At 48.3% G+C, this 26,898-nt stretch overlaps 1 protein-coding gene across 1 annotated transcript in view; it reads right to left on the reverse strand.

The window, feature by feature from the left end:
* Positions 1 to 25,296, reverse strand: part of HUNK (hormonally up-regulated Neu-associated kinase) — a 46,078-nt gene extending 20,782 nt beyond the window's left edge. Inside the window, exons 1-3 of the mRNA XM_051779505.1 lie at positions 24,586 to 25,296; positions 8,014 to 8,306; positions 1,687 to 1,742 (exon numbers count right to left, since the gene is read on the reverse strand). Coding sequence (XP_051635465.1) covers positions 1,687 to 1,742; positions 8,014 to 8,306; positions 24,586 to 24,834 — 598 coding nt within the window. The 5' untranslated portion in view covers positions 24,835 to 25,296. The remainder of the gene's footprint in view (positions 1 to 1,686; positions 1,743 to 8,013; positions 8,307 to 24,585) is intronic.
* Between the last annotated feature and the right edge of the window lie 1,602 nt (positions 25,297 to 26,898).

A 26,898-nucleotide genomic window follows, 5' to 3' on the forward strand; every position in this document is an offset into this window, starting at 1 on the left:
GTCATCCCCTGGCACCTTTCAAACTTTCATTTCACCTTTTCTTCTCTCTTTATAGTGGGTTTTCTTCATTTCACAGCTATTACAAGAACCAGCGTTGCTGGTGAGATACAGCACGAGCTGGCTGCGGTGTTAAATCTGGTTTTACTTACAGCAGATTTACTACTACCTTTGTTTTGCTACAACATACCCAGTTGGATGGTGGGATTTAATTGCTTTGTTTTAAAATACATACTGTGTGCAATCTGCTTTGCTTAAAAACATCAGGCTGCAGACCTGAGGACAATCTATTTCAACTCCAGCGAGGCCACAGAAGATCAAACCGTCTCTTTTCTCTATTCTTCCCACACCACCCACTGCAGGGAGACCTTTCCATGCAACCAAAGCCAATGAAGCTGCAGGAACAGTTGTGAAGTACATTCTTTTTGGCACAGGAGTTTTAATTGTGCACGTATCATCTGATTAGGTCTTGCTCTGGATGTCAAGTTCACATATTGTTGTGTAACCAAACACCCAATAACAGGGAAGCTGCAGAAGTTCTTTAAATCCATCAGATGCTCACACAGCACTGTTGCAAGCCATCTGGTCTCACTTATCTGCTAAATCAAGATAATGGGTGGTATCCACCATTACTGGTGAATGATTCATGGCAACATCTCAGTCTCCTCTTGACCCATGGCTGAGGTAATGCAGAGTTCTCTCTGCTGTTATTTTCCCAGATTCGGCTGATTTGCTACAGGATAATCACTGAAAGTCAGAGCAGCATTTTCAAAAACCGAATTCTCCCAGTGAAATTTGAATATTTCAGATTTCATCAACCATCCTCCTCTCGTCTGTCTGGAGATGCACGTGCTTTATATGTCAGTGAGTGTCCACTTGACCTGAATGCCAAGTGTTTTTCATCACTTTTCAGTCCACGAAACCTTCTGAAGGAAGTGGGTTGAGTTTTGAAGTCTGCAGCCACAGACTTTGCCGCAGGCAAAAGTGTAGGCATGGAAATAAATATAAACAGATGTTGGGCGCTTATTTTATGAAGGGAAGATTTTCTTTTCAATGCCCACATTAACATTAATGGGAGTTATGCAAGGCAGTGAGAGACTGTACCCACCAATGATTAATCTAAAATGTCTGCACAGCTTGAATGAATCGAGCCCCACGTACAGCTGATACCTAAACACAAACCAAGACTCTATCGCTGATCTTTTTTATTTTTTAACAGCCCTCCAAACCAATTTCACACTGGGTGCTGGAAGCAAATTTAACAAATATAAATATAGGACCGAATTTTGCCAGCTGCTAAAAATGTGCTCAACTCCCACTGACTTCAGAGGAAGCATATGCATACGGGGGCAGGATCCAGCCCTTAGCAAATATGAAATGATCAGGATAATAAAATAAATTACTTCTGTGGTGTCAATTCTTGAATTCTCTACAAAGTTCCCAAGCTGAATATGAAAGCTGTGGTTTAAAGATGCAAGATTATGCCCATACCCAGTTAAAGCTGAATTATTTGGATCATTTTTTTCAGGAGATGCTGTCAGGAACAGCTTGATTGCTATCTATACTCTCCCAGCTCCTCTCTGCAGCAACATTAGCAATTGTCACATGGAGGATTATGAAGTCTCAAAAAACCCTCTCTTTATAAAACTAACAATTTTAATTACTGGAATTGCCAAAGTGGTTTCATACCAATGAGCTTGATATTGTTGTCTTCATCCAGCAACAGATTTTCTATCTTCAAGTCTCTGAAAGAAAGAAAATATTTTGAGTGAGTCTCCAAAATAATGAAGCAGCTTTCCCTCGCTCTCATCAGTGTATTTACAAGGCTCATGTATAATAACTTGCATAATGAAAGCAGCACACACAGTTCCACACTCAAAGCAGAAAGCCCCGTGCACCCTCTCCAGAATTAACAGAGCTTTCACACACGGCTTCACACCTATTCTTCAGGCACAAAAACGACTTTAGAAACATTTAGAAACATTTGTCAGTACATCCTGCAATTAAAGCAGGCTCTTCAGATTTCTCACACACTGAGAAAGTTTGCAGAAACCTCACAAAATGGAAACATTTCAAACACGTGTTTTTGGAATGGGAAGTCACTTTCTCCTTGCTCTTCACAACCAAAGGCCACTGGAAGGAATGAACCTTCCCCTGCAGGGATGTGAGGGGTCAAATGTCTGTCCCTTGCTGTTGCCCACATGGGAGAGAAGAATCAGCCTGCTCTGAGGGTGAAGCATCCAAACTCTTCACAGGGGTGGTCAGCACATGGTACTGGTAAAAACAGAGTCTGTATCTCCGTCACAAGAGTTTTTCCCCCCTTCCAGACATGAAATATTTCTGGGATATCCACAGCAGTGATGCTTCTCCTGGCACACTCCGGAAAAACCTGGCTGATAAAGCCATCAGCTGCAATGATGGGAAGTCAGTGACATCCATGGTATTTTGCCTCTGTGAGGCAAAGGGAGTGATGAAGGATGCCTGTACTCCAGATGAAGATATAAGGCTTAATAAAATAAGACAAGTAAACCAACCAAGCCCAGCTAAGTACTTCCACAAGGAGGGATCTGTGAAGGAAAGAAAAATAGCCATGACCTACTCCAAGCCTTTCCTGATCTGCTCCTCTCCACTGCATTTCATGCTCATGCTGTGTTTCAAATAAAACTGAGGCAGAAGAGGACTCGCAGGTAGGATGACACTCACTTTACCAGCGTGACCACAAGGACCTTCTCCAAACTTAAAACTGAAATCAAGAGAAGCACGTGGAGCTTTGGGTCACACAAGCAAAGAGAAAGACCATTTGGAAGCTCTGAGTATATTAAACATCAGCCAAGAAGACTTTAAAGGCAAGGGAATGGAAAGATGAAAGCTGTAAGTTGAGGAGAAAAGACATGCAGGCAATCAGAGTAACAACTGAGAGACAGGACGACTAGCCAGGAACACAAGACAAGATATTCAAAAAAGCATTCAAGGTTAAAAATATAAAAAAAAAAAAAGGTAAATATTACAGGGCATTTTAAAGCTATTAGAGGAAAAAATAGCAATGTAAATATCAGCCTGGTATAGAGTGCAGCCAGCCCTGGTTAAAGATGTTTACCCATCTGTCTATTCTCAGCAGATTTGCCAGTGAGTGGTAACTGATCTAATAGTCCATATGCCCCACATTTTTTGTCAATCCCAATATGAAAGCACTGTTTTTTGGAGTGACATCGGGAGCCAGGACAGGAGGCTTTTACTCCTTGATACAACCTAAAGAGAAAATTGTATTTATCTTTTACAAAGAGAGGCTTATCTGAGTTGCTCATAAGACTTGTGCTCCAGACCCTTCATTGGCTGTCTTAGTTTGCTTTTATTTTTTAAACCCTTTGTAACACAGGGCCTGAAATTCAGGGCTCCATTTTTGGGACTTTGTCCATTGCAATGAGATCATGTTAACATCCAAACAAAGCAGCAACTCTGGACACTTTCAAGTTCCCTCCTTGAAGTAAATCTGATCTTGTTCCTTGCTGCCACAGCTCCTCAAAAAAAAAACAGGACTAAAGGATTATTTATTTGTTTTCCCCCTTAAGCAAACTTTCAGCATTCATTGCTGAAAAACTTCAAAATACCCTCAGTAATTAAATATGAAAGGACCAAAAAATGTTACCTTTTCCTGAGGGGTTAGTTCCATGATGCTGAGAATGTCTCACTATGGCACAAGTTAGTGAAATCTAGGAATAATGAAGACACTCAAGGCGTTCCCACAGTGTGGAGAATCAGCAGATATTTATGCCTTTGCAGCCTGTGAAGCTGGCAGCAAAGAGGTAACATTCCCTGGGTCTGAAAATACACCATCTTTATGGGATAAGTTCATTTGGGAGTTTGTTGATGGGGCTGATTCATCCCTGGCTTTGCTTAGAGCTTCTCAGACCACTTTGGAAACCTCAACTCCAGTCAGTGCCTGCAGTGAGGAACACAAGTGTACTCCCAAAAGCAGTTTATATTCCATGCCATGGCAGGCAGCAGGCTGCAAATGGAAGTTTTACATTTCACACTTTATTTCTTGTCTGGGGGAGGAAGGATGAGAAGGAAGGTTTTACCAGCAAGCAGCTGCAAAGCAGAAGTTGTTGGCTGCTGTCTCCTGCATCTTATTTTTAATCACAACAGCACCACAAAAAAAAATATCACTCCTTAACTACCAACCCACAAGCCCATTCTGCAGCCCTGTGCAGGAGCCAGAGGTGAGATTTGGGTTCATCATCACATTTATATGTCAATATACATTTCAAAGGGTTTGTTATCAAAATACCACTTATTGAACCCGATTCTTCTGTCAGTAGCATCCCTGAATTCCATGTGTCTGCCTCTGTAAAAGAGGGATTCAGTCTATTGTCTTCACTAAAATGTTTAGTTTGTTTACATCAGAGCACTCCAAGAGAATGCCCCAAGGTAATTTTGAAATCTGACATAACATAGAAAGAGAAACCAGCTCTGCACTTCAAAAGAGGAGTTTGTTCTGTGGTGCAGGATCTGTCATAAATATTTCATCAGCATCTGGCACTTAAAATTAATAGGATGGAAGTTATCAAAGCCAACATGCCAAAGGAGCAGGTACCAGAGCAGGAATCCTGTGCCACCCTGAGCATCTGGATTGTATGGCATCACCTTACTCTGCTCAAAACCTCAGGGCCTTTTTTGTGTCTTCCAAGCTCCTGATCTGCTTTTAATCACCAAATGGCAGTGGAAGGTACAAATATGCTGCCAGGAGGACAGAAAAAAGGGGGAACACAGAAAGCTATCTTTGCCACCAATACATCATTAAATTCCTTTCTTTGACATCCTGACAGTAATTGCACTGAATGGGACTGAGTTTTGTTAAAGTGACTTTAAAAGGGTTGTTGAGAATTTCCTGTGGGATGCAATGGCAAGCACCAAGGCTTTCACTTCGTTTTCTCTGCTGTCCTTATGCTCCCTAAGGGCTTATTGTTCATCCTGCTTTTTGACAGCGTGAAGGGCTGTGTAAACACCCTCTGCCAAGAGAAAGCTTTACCAGATCCTGCCATTTGGGTTTGTTTTCCTCTGTCGGAGGGAAAGATAAATATTCCTACCTGATTCAGAGCTGAGCTTGTTGCAAGTATATTTTTAGCAACCAGCCAACCCTCCTGATAGAGGGAACGAAACACAAATGATTACATGAAATTATATATAGACTTGTGGCATTTTGCTTTCAGCAAGCAGCCAAGGAGTTCTCAGCCCTGGACAGCCCTCACCAAAGATGCAGCTTCTGCACTCAGGAACTTCTTCATCCATCTTAGCACATGAATATTTATAATTTTAAACACATCTGTATGGCCAAACATGAGTTTGGAGGTACTTTTACATCTCTAAATAAAATGAGGTTTCCTAAAGTTCTTTAATTTTAGGCTTTTCGCACATCAGTGCCTCTTAACAGAAGTATTTCCATTGAATTCTGGATCCCTGGACTTGTCCAAAGACCAGAGATCAGAGTGCTTTTCTGCCATGCCAAGACTGCAAGCCATGAAGCTTTCTGAGTAATATTCCTGGAATAATGTAAGCAAATTATATGCAACTTATTTCATCTGGGTGTTTTTTCCATCCTAAGTTATAGAACACGGTAAGTCGTCTCTATTATTCCCTGAATCATGCAGACAAACCTAATGACTTTTTTGCAACAAAACAGCCAGGGAACACTTTTCAGTGTGAAAATGTGAATGGTGAAATCATATGGAGAGACAAACACCAGCCTCGAGTTCTGGCCCAGGTTTGTTCCCCACGCAGCGAATGCAAACACCCACAGATCACCAAGCACATGAAAGTGTTGGTATTTTTACCTGCTTTAAAAATATCAACAACAACACTGCCATTTCATCCAGGGACAGAATGAATCACTGTTTTTTCCCCCCCCACTCTTCAGTAGCCGGCTGAGCGGTCTGTTTTTAGAGCTGCCACAGTCGGAAGCCTGAGATGCTGAAGGACAACTCCCCGGGTAATTATTATTCTTTCTCCCTCTCTTGCTCACAGAGAGCCAGGAGAATAAATCTGGATCATGCCACCAGAGCTTTTCCTGCGTCTCTACACTGCTCTACACGCTTGGTTTGCAGAACAGGTCAAGACATCGAATGGGTTAAGCCAGAGAAAATACTTGCAGATACGTTGCCTGTGATTCTGTCAAATTTTATCAGTTTAGGCAGAATTAGACCTGCTCATTCACCGTGTGGAAGGCTCCCAAGAAGCAGCTCTGTGCTGTGAGCTGAGAACCAGAGTGGATGGAGCGGCTGCCTTTGGGGCAAGGATTAATTCAACGCCACAGGGCTGGGCGGGCAGAGCTCAGCTGCCAGACACAGCAGAGCATGGCAGAGCTCTCAGAGCTGCTTCCTCCCCCTGCTCACTCATATCCCTCACCCTCCAGGCTCTGGGAGCTGCGCTGATGTTCAGAGACAGCAGGGAGGGAAGGGGTGAGGGCCAAACCTGCAGCATCCGCATGGGAACTCGGGCTCCTCGGTCCCCAAAGCCTTGCCTTCCTTCCCACCACACCAGCCTGTTGATTCCAGCCTGTACTTAGGGAACAAGCTATTTTTGTACAAAATGTGGGTTTGAATCCTCTCTGAAAGAGAAAGGAATCAAAGCCAAGCCTACCAACCCCCTTTAAGTGCCTTGGCCACTACAAATTTTTCAGGGAGAGGAACTGCTGCTGCTGAACTCAATCCTGCTGTTAAAAGCTGAACATGTTCATCTGCTCCTGACGTGTTTTCCTCTGCTCATCTCAGAAACTTCGTTTCCTTCATCTCTCTCTCTCAATACCAGACAGCAATTGATCCCTTAAAGCAATAAACAGACTTCCTTCCTTGTCCATGCCCCAAACTGTGGGGTTAATAATTTAAAGAGATCAGCAGTTTTGTGGCTCGTAGACAACCTGCAGAATGGACCTGGTGGCTGCTCAAATATTTATATTACAGTGGTACCTGAAATTTAGCTCGAGATAAGACCTCAGCACTCCTGGGCTCACATGTGCACATAGCACTTTATCCCTGATGGATCACAGGGAATACAGACAAAGACTCCAGACAAAAAAAAGCAGGTTTCAGAGCACGTGGAGTTCCACCAAGCCAGATGCACCCACGCTGCACAGCTCAGCACGCAGCTGGGCACAGCTGGAGGAGCTGCCTGCACAGTGGCCCTGGGCACAGCCCTCCATCCTCCACACAGCCAGCAAAGCCAAGGAAGTGAAGACCCAGATCCTCAAAAGCATTCAGATGTCTGGCTCCTACAACCTGCCTACATAACCTAAGAGGATGGGGCCTACACAACTTGCTCAGCATCATATGGGAACTGTGTGGGAGTCCAGACTTAACACCAGCTGGCCCAAATTTAGAAAGCAGAGCCTCCTTCTTAGCACAGTGCCCTATAAATACACCTAAGAACAGGAGAGGAGATATACTGGCTCGGACCAAAGGTCCATCCAGCCCACCATCCTCCTGTCTCCATAGCAGCCAAGAGCACTAAGTTAAGAAAGGCACCACGTGTGATACCTGCACCTGCACTCTCCCAGCCTCTTCCACTTGCTGCTTGCTCAGGAACTTCAGAGGCAGCTACTCCTGACTCATCAGCCCTCCACAGGCTCCTCTTGGATGAGCCCTGTTTCCCCTGGAGCCCAGATGATCTTCCAACTCCCCACACCGCTGTATTTCCACCAGGGAAACAACAGCCACAACCACCTTCTCAAAGAAACAGCAAAATGATTCACCAGCTCACGCTGGTCCAGAGCTTTGAAGAGGCAAAACAAGTGCTTGCAGGGAAAGGGCCTTTACTTTTGGGATGCACAGGTTATCTCTTTGGACACAGAACCACAGAATATCCTGAGCTGGAAGGAACCCACAAGGATCATCTCCTGGACATGGAGTCAGCAGGTCTCCTGTGTGCCCACTTGAAGCCACACACTTGCTAAGGTGCTTTCTGCAGATACCTTCCCGTGTCTAAAACACAAGCATCTTCACCAGGGAGGGTCTTTAGGGTTACCTGTGGACCACCCCTGCCCGGTGGAGATGTTCCACCGCCAGGATGAGCTGCCGGATGTATTTGCGCGCCTCGTGCTCCTCGAGCCTCTTCTTCTCGTAGATCTTGTGCATCAAGTTGCCCCCAGGGCACAGCTCCATGACAAGGTAGTAGCTGTTTTCGGTCTCCAGGATATCCAGCAGCTGAGCAATGTTTGGGTGGCGGATCATCTGCTGGATCTGCCCTTCCCGTCGCAGGTTCTTGGTGACGTAGGTGTCCTTTTTGGCTCTTTTCTTGTCAATGACTTTCACTGCCACCTAAGGGAAAAAAAAACACAGGGGGTGGGGGGGCTGTTAGCAGTCACATGGGTGATTTATTGCTTTAACCTTGTATAAACAACCTCAAAATAATGAGATTTAAAGGATGTCCATCTCGGCTGACACACCACGGTTTCAAGCACAACTGCACAGGTCAGAGAGAGAGATGTTTTTCCAACCCCACTGACCAGACCTTTCTTTATTTCCTTGTGCAATGACAGTCAAAAATTACAGCAAGGAAACAAGTAACAAAGCAGAGGAAACAATCCCACTATCTACACACAAGCACTTTGCACACCAAACACTGGGCATTTCTTTTAGCTGTTTACTCAGAAAGCCTCCAGGCTGGTGTTTACAGGTTTTAAGTGCCATTTTTAGCTTCTCCTGGCTTTGAATATGCAACTTGAGATGATGTGCTTCCATGACAATTTTCTTAGACTATAGTCAAGCATTAGCTTTGCATGATTAAGCAGGAGAAAAACATACTATGAAAAACAAAATAATTTTGGTAACCACTCTCATGGCACATTTTCCCTCTTTTTCTCTCTCTCTCTCTCTCAAGAGAGCTGGAGAGGGACTTTGGACAAGAGCAAGGGGGAATGGCTTCAGACTGAGAGTGTAAATTCAAATTAGAGATTAGGAAGAAGCTCTTCTCTGTGAGGGTGGTGAGGTCCTGGCACAGGTTGCCCAGAGAAACTGTGGCTGCCCCACCCCTGGAAGTGTCCAAGGGCAGGTTGGAGCAACCTGGTCCAGTGGAAGGTGTTTATAGATAGATATTTATTCATTGAGATTTCTTATTTCAATTGCGTGCTGCAGGTCATCTTCCAGGTCATTTGCACCAGAAAAAAACCTGAACAGCTTTTGCCAGGCTCAGCAACAAAAGGCACCACAAAATCCTCCTCCTGGGCTCCTCATTTCCTCGGAGCTCTGCCTGTTGTCACCCAAGTGACAGCTGTCTGTTCATCAGGATGAGAGGGGGGAAACACTGCCTGGTATTCCTGCAGGATACTGATTTTTACATGATGTGAAGGAGTCTTGTTTGCACGGGTACAGGTCCAGTAAAACAAACAGAAAATGCCACATCTGCCTCCTCAGGGGGAGGCACAAAGATGCTGCACCCAGATCTTTGCTGTCTGCCTGGATTTGGCCTTGGAGGAGTTCCTGCATTACCTTAGCAGTCCTACAATGAGCAGGAATAACAAATATGGGGAAAACTTCAGTTTTATTTACCCTCAACTTAGAGAGAACCCTCTGGGGCTTGGGTTTTATCTCCAGCTTGCACAACATCCCTCCTCACAGCCAACAGACCAACTACTCCCAGCAAACTCTCCTCCCACCCTGGCCAACTACATCCTGACAACCCACAGCACTGCAGCCTGGTGGGTTTTACCATAGGGAGATAGGTTTGGAATAATTTATCTGGCCTCCTTCCCAGCCTGAGAAAGTGCCAAGCACACATCAAGGACATAACAGCTCCCTCTCTGACTGGCCTTACCTTTATTTTTTCTGCAAGCAAAGCAAAGGGTAAATTAGCGAACATTTTGGTTTTCCTGTCCAGAAAAAAAGCCACAAAAAGCACGGTCTGGAAACATGACAACAAAACCAGACCCCAACCCTTTGACACAAAAGCCTTGAATCAAAGTCAAGTTTTATCAGCAGAGGAACTGAAGAGTAAAACTACAGGAATTAGGGCTTCGTAGTCTGTCCTAAGAGCCAGAAGCCAATATTGCTGAGCGTGTTATGAGCTGGATACATTCCTGCTATGGAAAGATCACTCTGATGACAAACCCCTGATAAAGAGATAAGGCTGAACACCACACACAGACAACTGCCTGGGTGAAGCTCGGAGCAGCATCAGGACCACAAACACCTGGAAGCCACACTCCTGACTAGTCATATTAAAGAAAGATCATTTAGTCATCAGATAAAACAGCAGGTAAATCAGAGCTCAACTTCACCATTTTTGAAGCCCTCAGGTGGATTCACCAAGGAAACAGACTTAAATTAGTACATTATTTCATCTAATAAGATGAAACAGAGCACAGAGGCTGGCAAGGGTTATTCTGACAGCAAACCACACAAGTTACTCTGGTGAGGACAGACAACTTCATGGGTTACAGAAACATGAAATACCACACTGTACACTGGCAGCACACCACCATCTCTGCAAAAATAAATAATATTAAAAAAATATTTTCCACGGGGTACAAAACATGGAATGTTAACAATACGGAGCAACAACCTGTTATTCATATTGGTAAGTCACCCCCAATTCATGGATCAAAATTAAAAAAGGCACATTATGACACGTGTCCACATCTGCTGCCCAGGCTGAGTTCAGCTGGTTCAGGGCAACCATGTGAACCCAGAAGACAGAGCCAACTATATGACTACTTGAGGACCTTTTCACCATCACAAAGAATTAACTTTCTATGCCTTAAGGACAAATTTTCTCCTTGATTTTGACAGACACTTGGTCAGGCACCCCACCCATCCCAGCCAACAAGCAAAGCTACTTTCAGACTCACCCCGACTCCGAGCTATCTTTCCCCCTTCAAGACTCTCTGCATCAGGTACAAGAGTCCCCCCAGCACAGCTAACAAAGGTGGAAACCACAGATTTGTTCCAGCAACAGCTTGATCCAGGGATCAAGCTCTGCAGGCAGTTACTCTGGGGCTGACTTAGCTAAATATCCCTGATTTCAAGTTCATCCTGAGTTAGACCGAGGCAACTGAAGACCAAATGTGCCCCGACACATTTAACACACACGGCCTCCTGTGCAGGGTAGACGTGTGTGCATGCACCTGGAAACTTCATTCATGCAGAAGGAAAAAGCATTCAGCAGAGAAAATACTGTAGATGTTGGGTAATCATAAAACAAACACATTCGAGCTCTCACAGCCTACTCAAGACATGCCAGTGATTCAGCTCCGCTCTCCCAAGTTTCAAGTAGGGGCTCTTTGTTTCTGCATCATGCCTATCTCCTGACTCGAATTCTTGGCCAATATTGGCACAGAGATAAAAAAAATAAATGATAAAGCAAGTAATCACTCTGAGTATGTAGCAACAGTGGCTCTTGACATTCAACACTTTGCTTTTCCCTAAACCTCTGCTGTGTAAACAGATAAATGGTTTAGGTTATTCTGTTTTATGAGATACAAAGATGAGTAATAGCCCATATTTTTGGTTCCCGAGTCCTAGAATTACACTGTTGGAATGAATTACTTTCCTGAAGTTTATGGTGTGACACATCATATGAGCAATTGCTGCTTCTCTCGATCGTCGCGCTAAAATAGTTCAGGTTGGGCTAAAGCACCCAGAAGTGGAGGTGAGGCAAGTGCAAGCACCACTCCTTCTCCACAGATCCTCTTGGAGAACCAAGCAGCTACATCACCACCAGCAAACACGGGCACGTGTCATCACCCAAACAGAGGCACGTGTTGGACACACACGGGCAGGGGGAGGATTCCTGCCAGCTCTGCTTTGGGAGCCCTGTGAATCCGCAGCAGGGAGGCGGAGGAGGGTGAAGCTCACTGGCACCAAACTGCACGAAATCACTCACAGCACGGCCCCGAGGGAAAGCAAGAAGGAACAGTTTAAAGGACCAAACGCTGCCAGGAGAAACCCGGGAGCCTTTGGTTGCTGGATCACTGCTGCACCCTGAGAAAACTCATTTTGCATCCCCTCTGTGAGCACTCGTGCCTTGACACATGGAATTGCCACAAAGCAGGGAAGGTGGCTCACACACACCCCAGGCATGTCCCAGCCTGAGGCTGCTTCCTCAGGCTGCTGCTCAGTCCTACCAAGACAGCTTGTTTCTGTGAGCTGACCCTCCATAAATACTCCTCGGTGCTGGAATTCTGCTTTGAAAGCTCCCATTTTTCAACTTCTGCTGTGCTTCAGTAAGAGATTCAAGGCATGGCGTGCCTGCTGTGTGCTGCTGCTGGGAAACCACATGCTGGGTGCCAGGATGAAGCTGAACACAAAACCAGAATACTGCCGGGGCAGGAGGGGAGATCCAAGCTCACCAACACACAAAACTGGTGGAAGGCCAACTGAATTCCTGGGTTTTTTTGGTTGGTTGTTCCCTCCCCAAGATGCAAAGAGCTTTATTCAAGCCATTACTGTAAAAAACATCAATCCCCCTACCTGACTTTCCCTGGTGAATCTCAATCTTTGCCTTGTTGACACATCATGATTCCACCTGAATCAAACCCCAGCGACAACCCCGTGACCAGCAGTGACTCCGGCACTCGGAGCGCCCAGGGGTGAGTTCAGCCTCGGGTTCCTGGTTTGCCAGGTCTCTGCACAGGCTGTCTCTTGGCCTCTGAGACGCCCCTCAGCACTTGCCTTCCTGTTTGCCAGAAAACAGGTTTTCTCAAGGACCCGTTTGAGGAGCCGAGGCCAAGAGGCCCCGAACAATGCTCACGTCACACGCCTGCGATAACAACCAGAGGAACAGCTTCACAGCAGCGGCCCCAGCTTGGCAAATAATGTTAGAACATGTTTAACTTTGCAGGGAACAGAGGATGGCACGTGACCTCGCAGAGCCAGGGTATGACATCTTGGGGACTTTTAAAGAGCTTTCTCCACCTACCCGACCACTCGGATTGTTTCCTTCTGCAAATTCCCTCCTAAGTCCGACTGAGAGGGAGGCAGTTCCTGCTGGCTGCTGCCAAAGGGACCTCTGGCTGAATGGAGAGGAAACTGGTTTGAAAAGGAATCCAGCAGGCGCTGTGGGATTTGGCCAGGAGACCACAGAGCACAAGAGAAGGAACTTCAACTGTCGAAAGGAGTATTCAGCTGTTGGAGGGACAACCACCCAGCCTTTTTTTCTGCCTTTTTTTCCCCTTTTTTTTTTTCCCTGCTAGGGTCTATTTTGGCAGACTTGCTGGAGATGGCACCCTGACCATGCCAAGGAAGTTCAGAGCCACGGGCTACAGGGCACAGCTCAGGGGACAAGCAACAGGAAGGCCTGAGATCTGGACTTGTGCACCTAAACCCACAAACTTTTATTGCTTAGTTTAAGCTTTGCCAGGAGAATGAGACAAAGAGCCAGACCACGGAGATATTTTACAGCCATTAGTACTGCAAGACCATCTCCAGTTTTTTGGGTTTTTTTGTGGTTTTTTTTAATGTGCCCAAGAAGGCAATGAATTGAGTTCCTTTTCTCCCCCACTCCCAGTGATAGCTGTCTGGCATCACTTGCAGCTTGCTTTGAATTTACCACTGTTCTCACCACGAAAATCTGAGCTTCGTTTTCAAAACCAGCTGGTGATTTTGGGTGGCCAACTCAAATCATATTACACAGACCTAACTTTGAAGCCTGCACAATTGTCAGCAGTCCCTTCAAGGGCATCTCAATTTGGGCAACCAACCAGCCAGGCATGTAACAAGTTACTTTTCACAACTGAATCCAAGGGTTGGAAAATGCCAACTTCATTCTCTGGGTAGCGTTTATTCTTTCCTTCAACTGCTACAGCTTAGCAAATTTTACAGTGCAGTAAAGGAACTTATATAGCAAGTACCAGTATCTTAAGGAACAAAGCAGTAAAGAAAAGGATCATCCAAGCAAATGCACACCAGAACTTGACAAACTGTGCCCTTCAGCAAGGACAGAGAGAAATCACAGCTCTTCCCTCAGGACTGTCAGGCACAGGTGACACAAGACAACATGACAGGAACACAAACTTAACTCTCCCCATGAGACTGAACACATTGAAACCATAAAAAAGGTAACATGCTCCATGTTAGGCCTCTGCTAAATTACCTTGCAGCCTGTACCACCCAGTTCTGTGAGACTTTTACATCTGCCTTGTCTGTTTGCCACGAATGGAGCAGGGGGACAGAGGCTGAGTTAAACATGGGCACACAGTGTGAAAAGGATGCTCAGCAGCTACACAGAGAAGTGTTGAGGTTTTATGTTAAACAAGGAATATAATCTCTTGATATATAAAATATATATAATGTAATAGAATAACATATTATAATATAATATTGTAATATATTATATTGTGAAATAACACATAAAATATAATATATATATAATAGTTTGATATATAATATCACTTGAGTGGCAAGATTCAGTCTGTCATAGATTTGTATCTGCTATTTGCAGGACAGCTGAATATACAGGTTTATTTTGGCATTTGCTCTGATATTTAGTAAAACCAGCAATCAGAAAAGGTAGCACTTCTGTTAAGGTATTCTCTTTTCTTCTGAGCCTCTGACAGTGCAAGCCAAGAGTTTTGGGCTTAGCAATACACAAAACCAGCTGTAGAGACAAGTACAGGATAAATGCCTCAGCAGGCAGAAGGCCACTCTCTCTGCTGGCACACCAGACAGTCAGGAAAGCCTGAAATCAGCCCCTGATGAAACAAACTCTTCCAAACCAGAAAGCAGCTCTGAGTACACTCCCTCACATACTTCAGATCCACAGCAGCCTGAACAGAATGAATCAAATGGCCAGGGGATAAAAAGAACATCTTCCCATTCCCTACAGCCTGAAAATGACAGTATCCAGCAGTGCAGAAAGGTATTCAGGAGCACTTGAGATAAGCAAACGATCATAAATCCTCTTGATGCCACAGCCAACTTAAACATAATCCCTACAACCATAAGCAGGATGTATTCGTTAAAGCAAGAAAAGGTATTAATTACACCTGTCCAAGGCACTGGGGACTATTATTAGATTACTGCATCCAGTTCTGGTGCCAGTAATTCCAAAACAATGTTCAAATTTTGGGAAGAGTTATGAAAAGAGTTTCGGAACAGTCTGAGGTCCAGGAACTGTTTGTTGCAGTAGCTGACTGAAGCTCAAAGTATTTAATTAGGAGAATGCCAACGTGAAGTGTCAGGAGGAATCATGCAAACAGACACATCCCAACCTGCCAGTGTCTGTGCCACCTGGAACAGCTGGACCTTTAGAGCTCAGGGACCAGTGGGAGATGGTTTCGGGGCAAGGAGGGTGCCACAATCCTGCCTCCACCCAGCCACCCTGAAAAGAAACCTCCAAACCCCCCATTTTTTCCTTGGCCCTGCATGTCCAAAGCAGCAGGATTTTGTTCAAGGCACGGATGCCACAGGGTCAGAGCACAGCCTGGGAAGCAGGAATACAGAACAGCCCCTTCCCTGGGAAGGAACACATGGCTTGTCTTGAGTGGGTCACGGCGGGGAACTGTCTCGCCTTTGGCAGAAAGAAATCCATTCCAGCAACCCCTCAGTGCTCTCTCGGTCAGCTAATTAATGGGGGAGCTATAACTGCACCCCCGAGGGAGAGGAGCACATTTTTACCTCCCTGGCCTCCAAGGATATCTGCACAAGTCAAGAGAGATTATGCAGAGACTGATGAAAGTAGAGGTGGCAGAAAGCCAGACACAGAGATGCACGAGGATGCACCGAAGAGGTTCCAAAAGAAATACTTAGGAGCTTGTCAAACCAGCCTCCGGGCCAAAGACATCCCCTGCAAGGAGAAAGTGTGTCTCTTGAACCCCTGGACAGATGGGTTTGCCTTGCCACTGACATGGAAAATATCCATCAAGTGTCACTTTGCAGATTCTCAGTGTTTTCCAGAAAAGGGCTTTCTGACCTCCATTCATAAGGTAGGACTGGCATGCCCAGCTCTGCAGAGGAAAGCTCTTTGAACTCAAGGTATGATGAGCCAACAGGGAAGACATTCTTCAGGGCCTGTCACACAGGCACACGGAAAGCAGACGGAAAACCCCTTCAGACCAGCAAGGTCTTCACCTCACATCCATGGAAATCCATGGCTACTCACAAGCACTCCTGGAGGCGGCCAGTGTGGCAACTGCTGGGAACAGGAGGCTCCCTCCACCCAGTAGGACAACTGCTGGGAAGGGGAGGTCCCTTCCACCCAGATGTGTCCCTAACAGGCTGTTGGGGCAAGAGGCAGCCACGGGAGCTGAGGCTTGGAAGGGCACAGACGATGCAAGCGAACCGTGTCCCATCCAGCTGCTTCTGATAAACCACAACTTGCCTTCCCAAGGCTGAAAACTTCTCCTGTCACAGGGAGACGGATGAAGATCTCAGGTTACAAGTGGGGAAGCAGAGGCAGAGGACTGATACCCAATGACACGGCCCCAGCACCAATCCCTACAGGAGAAACCTGGCAGCTAACGTGGCTTCCCGTTTTCCTGATCAGGGACTCGGGATGTGTTTCATATTAAACAGCCCCTGTTTCACATTTTAGTGATCTAATGCAGAACTGGACTTATGGAAGGCTAAGTGTCCCTGATTTAATACCAACAGCAGCTTTCTGACTTTAAGGAAGAGAAAAACCAACAGCCAGAAACCCCAGAGCCACTGCTTTTGAGGCTCAGGTAATACCCTCCTTTGTAGTGATTTAAAACACAGCAGATGAAACATTTACAACTGCTGGGAGCCAAGGAAAACGTGTCTCCAATGAAGTTTATATATATATATATAAATATATATATAAATAATATGTTCTCTCCCTCAGCTCTGTGGACATTATTCACAGAAAATAAATTTATTCTCTGAAAAAAATGTTTCCATGACAATCTTCCACAACAGACAGAGAGCAAAGGAACTTTATTTTATATAACTTAGCTTTTTTTAGTTCTCTTTGTTGCAGTGATTCTCTCACTGTGCCAGTAGCTCTGATCCTGCAAATGAGAAGAAGCCACACCAGGTGTAGCATCAAAGGTGTCTGAACCCAGAGCTCAGCAGGGCAAAGCACTGACAGCAAAGGGGACTTTGGTCAGGGCAGCACCAGCTTCCTGTTAATTTTTTGCAGGTGGTTTCCCTGGGGGACCACGGAAACTCCTCCCAAGGTCTTTCCATGAAGGTGAGGTTTGATCCTGTTCTCTGACAGCACCAAGCACAGATCAGCACACAGGTTATGCAGGGATTCACTGCACCAGCTTAGAAAGGGGGACCTCTGTTGCAGTGTGGGCCCCAGAGCTGTGTTTGTGATGTTGGCCTCTCTCTTACTCCAGAAGAGCCATCCTGTCTCTCTCCATCATCATGACCTCCATCAGCTCACCAAAACCACCCACAGCACCAGGTTCATACCCTCAAGGAGATCAGAGAACCCAGTGGGGAAACACAGCAGGACCTGTTTTAGAGTCACAGATTTGGGAGGTTTGGGTTTTTTTGCTCTTTAGCTTACCAGAAAATAATGGCTGAGCCAATGTGGAGCTGAAGGAAGGCAAAGTGCAGCAGCCCTGCAAGCAGAACAGCACTGCCAGGACAGCCTGAGCCCAGCCAGTTCACTTTGGTGCAGTTGTACCTCGTGCTGCCAGGTGAGCACCAACACTGCAATCCACCTAATTCAGCTTCTGGCTGGTATCTCCCCAGTTCCTGGCTTTGGACAGCTTTAGATGCTTCCCCATAACCTTGAAGAACAGCGCAGTCAGCACATAAACTCTCATCTCATTTTTATGCCACTGTTCATACAACACAACAGCTTGGGTTTGAGGCAGACTGCTACACTTCAGTCACCAGAAGGTTTGTCACACCATCTCACGACTGCTTCCCTGCTGGGGTTATATCCTTGTGAAGAGCAAGTGCTGCTCATTAATACCCTGCATCTTCCCCACTGCAGGCAAACAAACAGCTCAGGAGGGCAGAGGGGCACAGACGTGCTGCATCTGCCAAAACCAAGAGGCTGCAGTGGCGTTCTCCGGGTCACTGGTGTGAGAGGAGACACTGCAATCCTTAATTACCAGGACATTTATGGGTAACACATGCCTACAAGAACAGGCATACAGCTTCACATATCATTAAACACGGTAAAAATACAAAACTTGCAAGAACAAACACACGGACCCAGATGGAAGAACCACACCTGGTATCAATTCAACCTAAACACTCCTTCCACCCTGCATATGCCACTGAAGCTGGGAGTCTGTAGGAAAAGAAGCACATTGCTGACACACACTGTTACCAACATCCTTAAAACTGCTGAATGTAGACTTGAAAGCAGATTATCTCAAGAGGATAAGGAACTGCCACATGTGCATCCATTCAGCTCATCCCAGAACAAGTTGCAAGCCACAGCTGGAAAACATTAAGGCAATCTTCCTGGAAGCCAGACTGCATTAATGAACAGGCTCTCTGGCCTTCCCAAGCTCATTCCTGCTTACACCCAGTGTGCAACACAGGACAGGACGGGGAAGAGTGTGGCTTTACAACCAGTGAATTGGTTATTCTCCAGGTGAACCACGAGCAGTTGAACTGAGCAGGAGGGAGCACGCCAGCAGTTTGGCTTCACTCTGCCTTGTGCCAAACTCCTGCAAGCTCCATAACTTCTCAGGGAATACTAAGCTGACACAGCAACCTATCTCCTGGTCCCACTCCCAGACTAGTCCTCAGTGCTGCCATTGCAACCATGACTCTCCAAATAATTTCCTGGAGCATCACATGTTCACAACATATGTGTAGGTTCAGTACAAATCACGTATCTGCACACACATACCCAAACCTCTGGGAAAAGAACAGTGCCAAAGCTGTGAGAGCAAATGCTGGGCAGCAAGAAAATGGCAAAATTCAGGCTGCAAGAAACACCCTCCTTTTCTTTCCTCGGTGTGTGTAATTAAGAGTGGCACAGCATCCAGGTGCAACAGTTGGCAGCCGTTAATGAAGGTGAACAGCATTCTGGGAAAAAGCCACCCTGTGGATTTGCACAGCTTTTCAAAACAGGATTTTTTTTTTGTTTGTTTGATAGAGATAAATATTTGAAAGTATGTAGAGAAACAGGTAAGGAGAGAACTACTAACTAAACATTTAAGAGTGACAGAACAAACACAGCCAGGAAACTGATGTACAAGTATCACTGGGGGAAGAACATAAATAACAGATCAAATTTCAAATTAAAATCCTGCAGCTTCACCCTCAGAGCCCCTGAAAACAATGAAGGAATTACAGGTCTCTCAGTTTTACCTGCAACCCCACAATACCTGTGGGAGAAAAAAAAAAGGAAAGGCTCAAAGTGAAAGACCAGCAGGCACCTTAGAAACTCAGCTTTTGTTTGCAATGAAGTGACTTGGGGGTTGAAAGGGACACCACACACACATAGAGGGCCCCCAAAACTCAGATCTCTGACAAAGGTAAAAAAACCTAGAACTGTACATGAGTCTGTACCCATTTTCCCAGGTTTTAAGCCAGGACTACTGCTGGATTTTGGGATACACACAGGGCTGACAGCCACAGCCCAGAAGCCCTTAATAGGAAGCCCCCACCAGAGTTGGTTTCCCCTATGCCCCCAAGGGAAGAAGGGTTACCCAGGGCATCAGCAGGGCAACATCTCCCCTACCAACACACCCAAAGGCCTTTGGCGACCAAGTCTCCATTCCCTGAAGTCCCAGTGAATTTATCAAGGCAAAATTAACACTGTGACGCAAAGAGGCATTTCCAGCTCTCTGCAGGGAGACTGCTCTGCCCACCCACCCACCCCAGCTCCTCCAGGGGGCCCAAACACACCTCTTCTTTTTATTTTTTCTTCGCTTTTTAATACAGGAACACATTCTGAATGCGAACTCTTCTGTGAAAAGGCCACTTTTAATATTAATTGCTTTGCCTTCATAGAAGAAACTGGTAAAATTGTATTTTTAGCCACTGCTTCCCACTGTTGCAGAAAGCCACTTGATTAACTGTGACTAAAAATGTACCTTGCTGCATCTTAACAATAGTGCTAAAAAAAGTGATAAACAAAGCTTTCGGTGGATGAGAAATCAAACGATCCAATTCGCCTCAGGGACTCTTTTTTCCTAGTGCCAAAGATTACACCAAAAAGGGAGTTGAGTATAATCTTGGCTCGGGTTTGTTTACAGGAACTTGGGCTCAATATATTGTCAATAGATTGTCACTCCGCAGTGCTGCACAGCTATTGGGATCCACAGGAAATAACATAATAGATAACACAATTACTCATTCTGCTGACAGACCCCCCCTCACCCCACCACAGGGATGGCAGCATACTCTCAGCTGCCTAAGAGTGCAAAAAAATCAGTATATTGCGATATCTGCCTTTGCCTGATTCCCTCTGCCCAGTGACTGACCCTCCTGAGCCATCAGCAGAAGGCTTGGAACAATCCAAGGAAATACTGTGCACAGGCTCCCAAAGTTACCCGAATACAGCTCACTCAGCAGGGCTCCAGAGCCACAATTTAAAGCTAAATTGGCTTGCTCTTCGCAGAGGAACGATGTTTCCTTAGGATTAGCAATAAAGACTGCCTGAGCCAAGCTGACAAATCAGCCCTTTACCCCAAAATGTCAGATTATAGGCTGCGATATTCTATTCAAAAGCCACGGAAAGAGTAATCTGTTCAACATTCCCGTGCGCTCAGCTAAAGTACACTTAATTGCATCAGTTCTGCAAGCCCAGAAAATAATAACATGCCTGGCACTGTGGCAGCACAAACCACAGGCAGCACTGGGAGGGACGTGCTTTAAAGCCCACTGATAAAAACCTTCACGGGGAAGGTTTAAACATCTCACCTCAGCTCACCCCCCTGAGCTGGCGGGAGCTGCCGAGTCCCGTCCCACACAGGTCACTCAAAGGGCATCATCCATCAGCTGCCCCGCTAAAGCAACCAGCGTTTGGCCCACAGAATGTACCGTCCCAGGCTCTCTCCAAGACCCTTTTAGCTTCTAGTAATGTCAGGGTGAGGTAATGGCAGATTTTTGGCACCCACCCCACGCTGCCTCGATTCTGTACAATGCATTGTGTCAGTGCAGTGGATCCAAGCCTAGCTGGGGACTCATTAATCCACGGATTTCATTCCTAAACACACCATTTTCTGAAACAACAATGCACATTAACTCCCGTGGAGTTGCTAAAGGCTGCTGCAAATCAAAACCTGTTTGGGCTCCCCTCGCTAAAGTCAGACATTTCAGTGACCATAAGGGCCCGGGCTCTGCCAGAACAGCTACCAGACATCAGCAGTAAGACTCTACTTCACATTCTTAGGGCAACTTTATTGAATTTAGGCAATGTCCTTGGCTCAACAGTGGCTTTACAACGTAAAAAAATCAGACGTCGATTGGTTCTTTTTTTTCCCTTTCAAAACACATGCAGGCACTAATCCTGGAATAACAGGCTCGTAAAGCATCAGCTTAGAAAAATGCAGCGATCCCACTGATCCAGGGAGCTGTCGGCGGGACACGGCTGTGCTGCCACCCTCTGCTGTGCTGAACTCCACTTGGGACAGCAGTGAGTGCACACTCCTGCTGATCAACTTTCCCTCAGCAAGCGACTGGGAGACTGCACACAGCCAACTTGTGACTCAGGGTATGGAATGGGGGACAGCACCAGCCCTTATGGAGCAAGGGGGGGAATTTTCCCTCCTGGTACAACACAAGTTTAGGGATGGAGGGATGACAGAACTGTCACCTGCAGCTGCTGCTGCCATGTCTCAGACAGCTCCCTTAACTCCAGGCTGACTCCAGTCACCTGATGTCTGGAGGAGGAGGTGTCTGTGCTGAGCATCGCTGTCACTCAGGCTCCGACCTGGCACCGTCAGACCCATCTCCCCAGCACCCTGGCTGCTTTACACCGAGATTTCTCAGAGGCCACAAACACAGCTTAGCAATGGATGTGGCCCTGCATGTACCAGGCTGCTCTGCTGGAGATAAAACATTCCTTATGTACAAGGTCCTGTTCCCACAGAACCTGCTGCCGACAGACAGTCCCCACTCTCACACCGCCTGGCACTTTTGCTCCCAATCCCATTGCTACACCCTTCCAGTCCCAGCCTCCTCTCCTTCCAGCAGGAAGGAGCCCGGGTGAGCAGATGTTTTCCCTCTCTCCCCCATCTCCCTGTCGCCTGTGGTGGGCTCCATGTGGGCAGAGCTGCTGGCAGCTGCAAGGCAGAGCCAGTCTGGGCACGTTTCAGCTGCCTTTGGCTGGGGGCAACGTGGAAGCTCGGCACAGGAACATGCCCAGGGGAGCCCAATGTCCATCAGGGGTGAAATCCCCATGTGGGATGGAAAGCATTCACCCCTCCACTGAGAGGGAGGATCATCACTGAGGGAGGACCTCACCCCAAGCAAATCATTGATAATCCTTATCTTCTACCCGTTATCTCAAATTAAATTTTCTGGGAAGACGGACCTTTGATTAATGAATTTGAAACTATGTGAGTGATCTTTCACCCACTGACAGCAAGAGCTCCCTTTGATGCTCAGGTCAGACACAGCTCTGGGATCATCCTGCCTGTCCAGAGATGGACACGGCAGCTCAGCAGGAAGGAAGCGTGACTCCTCTGAGTTTCTGCTTGTCACCTTGTCACAGTGTGTGTTATTCAAGAGATGGAAGGGGAAAAAAAACCCAACTCTAGCAGCAGGCCCGGGAGCTGAGACAGAGGGGCGTGTGGTGGGTCTTTTTATTTTTTCCCCTCTTAACAGACTGAGATAAATGTAGCAATCCCAAAACGTGGAGGTGGGGAGGACGTGTGTGTGCATGTGCCTTTTATCAACTGGCGGATCATTGGATGTTTCTGTTGCCAAGGAGAAGCACACGCTTGGTAACAGAGGACAGCAACATTTTTTTTTTTGCATTCCTATATGATAACATTCACCAACCTTATCATTTTTCTCAAGATGAGATTCAGAGCTCTATATTAATTCACACTGTGACAAATCTACTGGAATGAAAAAAAAAAAAAAAAGAAGAAGGAAATAACTACCCCAGAATACAAGAATGCAATTGCCAAGGTGCAATCTTGGCAGCAGCACAGTGCCAGGGCTGCTGGAGCTGGAGGGAGTTACATGTGCACAGCCCCACTGGTCCAGGGAGCTTTCAGTAACAACCTGCTTTGGGGATGGGACACTGTCGTCTGTTCAGGGGCTGATACAGGAGAAGCAGCATTCAATAGCTCACAGAATCACTGAGCTGGAAAAGCCCTCCGAGGGCACTGAGTCCAGCCTGTGCCCGATGCCCACCCTGTCCCCCAGCCCAGAGCACTGAGTGCCACATCCAGTCATTGCTCGGACACCTCCAGGGACTCCAAACCTCCCTGGGCAGCCCTGCCAATGTTTAGCAACCCTTTCCATTCCTCCTGATGTCCAACCTGGACCTCCCTGGCACAGCTTGAGGTTATGTCCTCTCATCTTCACTTGTTCCCTGGGAGAAGAGCCTGCCTCCCATTTCACTAAAAACTCCTGTCAGGGAGTTGCAGAGAGCAAGAAGGTCCCCCCTGAGCCTCCCTTCCTCCAGGCTGAGCCCCCCCAGCTGCTCCTACAGGACTTACAAGTTGTGCTGCTAAACAAGAGCAGCACAACTCTTCACGAGGGGACCCCGGGGGGCTTGTCCTTGCTCTGTTTACTGCCCAGCCAAGCTCCTTCTACTCCTTATAACGCTGCGACACGTCCTGACTGATGGGCAAAACCCTCCATGGAAGGGCTCTAAATAACAAACTAAACGCGGAGACTCTGAGCAGACTTTTCTAACCAGCACCCCGGGAAAAACCCACCCGGGGTGCATCCCATCATCAGAGAGATTTGCCGTGCACTGTGCCAGCAACTTGCGACGGCCAGACCGTGCCCCCTCCTGCGGGCACCGCAGCATCTCCCATCGCCCCGGTGCCCGACGAGCACCCGTGTGCATGTACCCACACGTGACATGTCGCGACTGAACTAAACACAGCGACGGGTCCTCAGCAGCACGAGCCTCACCACGGAAAACACATCTCTCACCCAAAAAAACCCAACCCCAAAACCAAACCAACCAACCAAACAAAAAACTAAACAAGCGAGGGGGGGGGGGGTGTGTGGAGAGGGAGAGGGTGTGGAGAGGGAGAAGAAGATAAAATTAAAATTTAAAAATTAAAAAAGAAATAAAAAAAGGAAGACGGGTCAAGGCGAGCGAAGTATATTATTCCAAGGGGAAGGCGAGGTTGCAGGCGCGGGGGGAAGCGCCGGTTCCCGCCGGCAGCGGGAAGTTGGGGGACGGCGCCAAGGAGAGCCCCGGGGGGGCTCCTCCATCCTCCGGGGGCTCCTCCAACCTCCTCCCGGGGGGCTCACCCTCCAAGGAAGCTCCTCCATCCTCCGGAGGGGTCCCTCCGTCCTCCGGGGGCTCACCTTCGGAGAAAGCTCCTCTATTCTCCCAGGGGTGCTCCTCCATCCTCCGGGGGGTCTCCTCCTTCCCAGGGGGCTCCTCCGTGCTCCCCAGGGAGCTCATTGTCCCGGGGGGGGCTCATCCATCCCCCCGTCCGGCAGGGACCCGGCACCCCCACTCCCATCCCCTTCCCCCCCCCCCCCGCATCCCCCCGGAGGGTCTCCCGGGAGGGCGCGGTACCTTCTCTCCGGTGAGCACATGCAGCCCCTCGCGGACCTTGGCGAAGGATCCCTCGCCCAGCTTCCTGCCGATCAGGTAGTTGCCGACCCTCTTGGTGTGCTGGAAGTCGCGGAGCCGCTCCCGGGGCGCCGCCGCGCTCAGCCAGGCGGCCAGGAAGGAGCCCCCGTCCGCCGCCGCCCGCCGCCCCTCCGCGCCCGCCGCCACCGCCGCCGGCTCGCCCAGGAGCCCATCGCCCGCCGCCGCCGGCATGCCCGGCTCTGTCCCTTGTCCCCCGGCCCCTTCCCCTGCCGCTGCCCCCGGCCCGCGGGGCGGTCACCCGAGCTGCTCCGGGCAGAGCGGCGGAGGCTCCGGCGGAGGGGCTGAGGTGCCCCGGGCTGAGTCTGCTGCTCCTGCTGCTGCTGCTGCCGCCCCTCCCTCCTTCCCTCCGTCCGTCCGTCCCTCCTCCTTCTCCGGCTGCTGCTGCCCCGCTGCCCGCGTGGAGGAGGGACCGGGAAAAGGAGAGGGAGGGACCGGCGGAGGGAGAGAGGGAGGGGAAAGGGTCTCTCATTCAGTTTGAATTTTGAGGTAATTTAATGCGCTCGCACGCGGCGGGAGCAGCTGCGACCCAGACCCGGCGCATCTGGGTGTTTGCAAACCCGGCTGCCCCCTCCTCCCCGCCCGCCCCCGGCATCCCAGCGCGGGGCTGCGGAGCATCGCTCTCCCGGGAATTAACCCGGGGCTCCCCGCCCCCAGGAATTAACTCGGGGCTTCCCGCCCCCGGGCACGGCCGTGGTTTCGCTCTGCATGTGGCTCTGCTGCCCGGGAGTATCTTTTGTGTTGCTTTTCCCCACCTCCCTTCCCCGAGCACGTCCGAGTCCTCCTCGGGGAGAGGCGCGACCGCTCCCGCTGCTCCGGCGGCTCCGCTCCGCGTCCTCCCCGCCCGCTTCTCCATCTCCTCCCTCCCGGCTCTCAGCTCCTCTCTCCCGCCGCTGGCTTCGTCTTCCTTCTCCTGTCCTGCTGAGCCGGGATCCCGGCTGAGCACCCTCCCCATCCCGCAGCCTGCATCCCCCAAATGCTCCCCCCGGCAGCGAGGAGGCGACCTGGGCTCCCATCCGCGTCCATGGGACTGTCCTTTCCCGACCGATCTTCCCTTTCCCGACCGATCTTCCCACCTCGTGGGGAGGGAGAAGGAACGAGTACATTGCCATTGTCACCTCGCAGCCCCGTCCCACCCAGCTGGAGGCTGCACTGGCAAACGGCAGCGGAGGAGAGCGAGGATGGGGGATAATCCACGTGTTCAAGTTTTGCCCGCGTGTAGTTGCGTTAGGAAATACTTTGTAATAGAAAAGGAGCCAGGTGCACCCTTAGCAGATGTGAGTTGTGTCAGCAAAACCTTCCCTCGAGACGCAGCTGTACCTGACACCAGCCGGCCTAGGGCTGTGCTCCCATCCCGCCCCAGGCAGAGCCGCTGTTCCCACCAGAGAGCTGGCAAACACACTTCTCTCTGCTTTTTAAGCTCTTCTTTGACTCCCTTAGTTTCCCACTAGCCCCTCCAAAATGTACTCTGGTGGCTCAATACAGCGTGGTTCCAAGGCTGAGAACCCTGGGACTGGCTCCACACCACCGCGCTCAGTGAAATATATGTTTTCAGACGAACTTTCAGACAAAACAGAAATCCAACACTGCTCCAGCAGGCAGAAACTGGAGAAGGGAAAGCTTCAAAGCCCATAAATAATAGTTTGGATTGAAAATTTCCACTCATTGCATGCACTGGATTCACTTACAAGTATTACAGCACACAGCCACCTAAGACAAGAGTGTGCATGTCCTCTGACCAAACACTATCCCAGGAGCAGTTTGGTCCCCTGTGGGAAGGTGTGGGGACACAGGACCATGTCCCACTGCCTGAACTGATGGAACTGGGGTGACTTTGGCATGACACATCCCTAAGAGCTAAACTGGAGCTGCCTCCCTTCCCTTCCCCTGTGCGATGCCATGGCAGCGTGGTTGTGCTGCTGTGCTATGAACGGGGGCTGGGAGGGAACCCAGAATGTTTAAAAGGGCCAGGAAGTTTAGGACAAGTCCCCTCCTGACCTGGCCACCAGAGAAATTGCAGTGTAAGCACACGGTGAGGCAGTGCAGGTGACCTGGTACCTCCCTGTGGCACGCAGATCTCCCCCTCACACAAACTGCCGTGGTCATCAGGCCTTCCTGAGTCAACTGGGACTGGTAAATCTGGTTCCAGCTAGTCCAAATGGTCCCAGAGAGAACTGGATTGAGGTTTCCTAAATCGAAGCTGAAGTGGGAAGGTGCCAGGAGTGTCCCTGTGTTTGC

The sequence above is a fragment of the Manacus candei genome, unplaced genomic scaffold (genome assembly GCF_025592945.1).
Source record: "Manacus candei isolate 608988 ecotype Guabito, Panama unplaced genomic scaffold, ASM2559294v1 h1tg000014l, whole genome shotgun sequence".
Classification (NCBI taxonomy): domain Eukaryota; kingdom Metazoa; phylum Chordata; class Aves; order Passeriformes; family Pipridae; genus Manacus; species Manacus candei.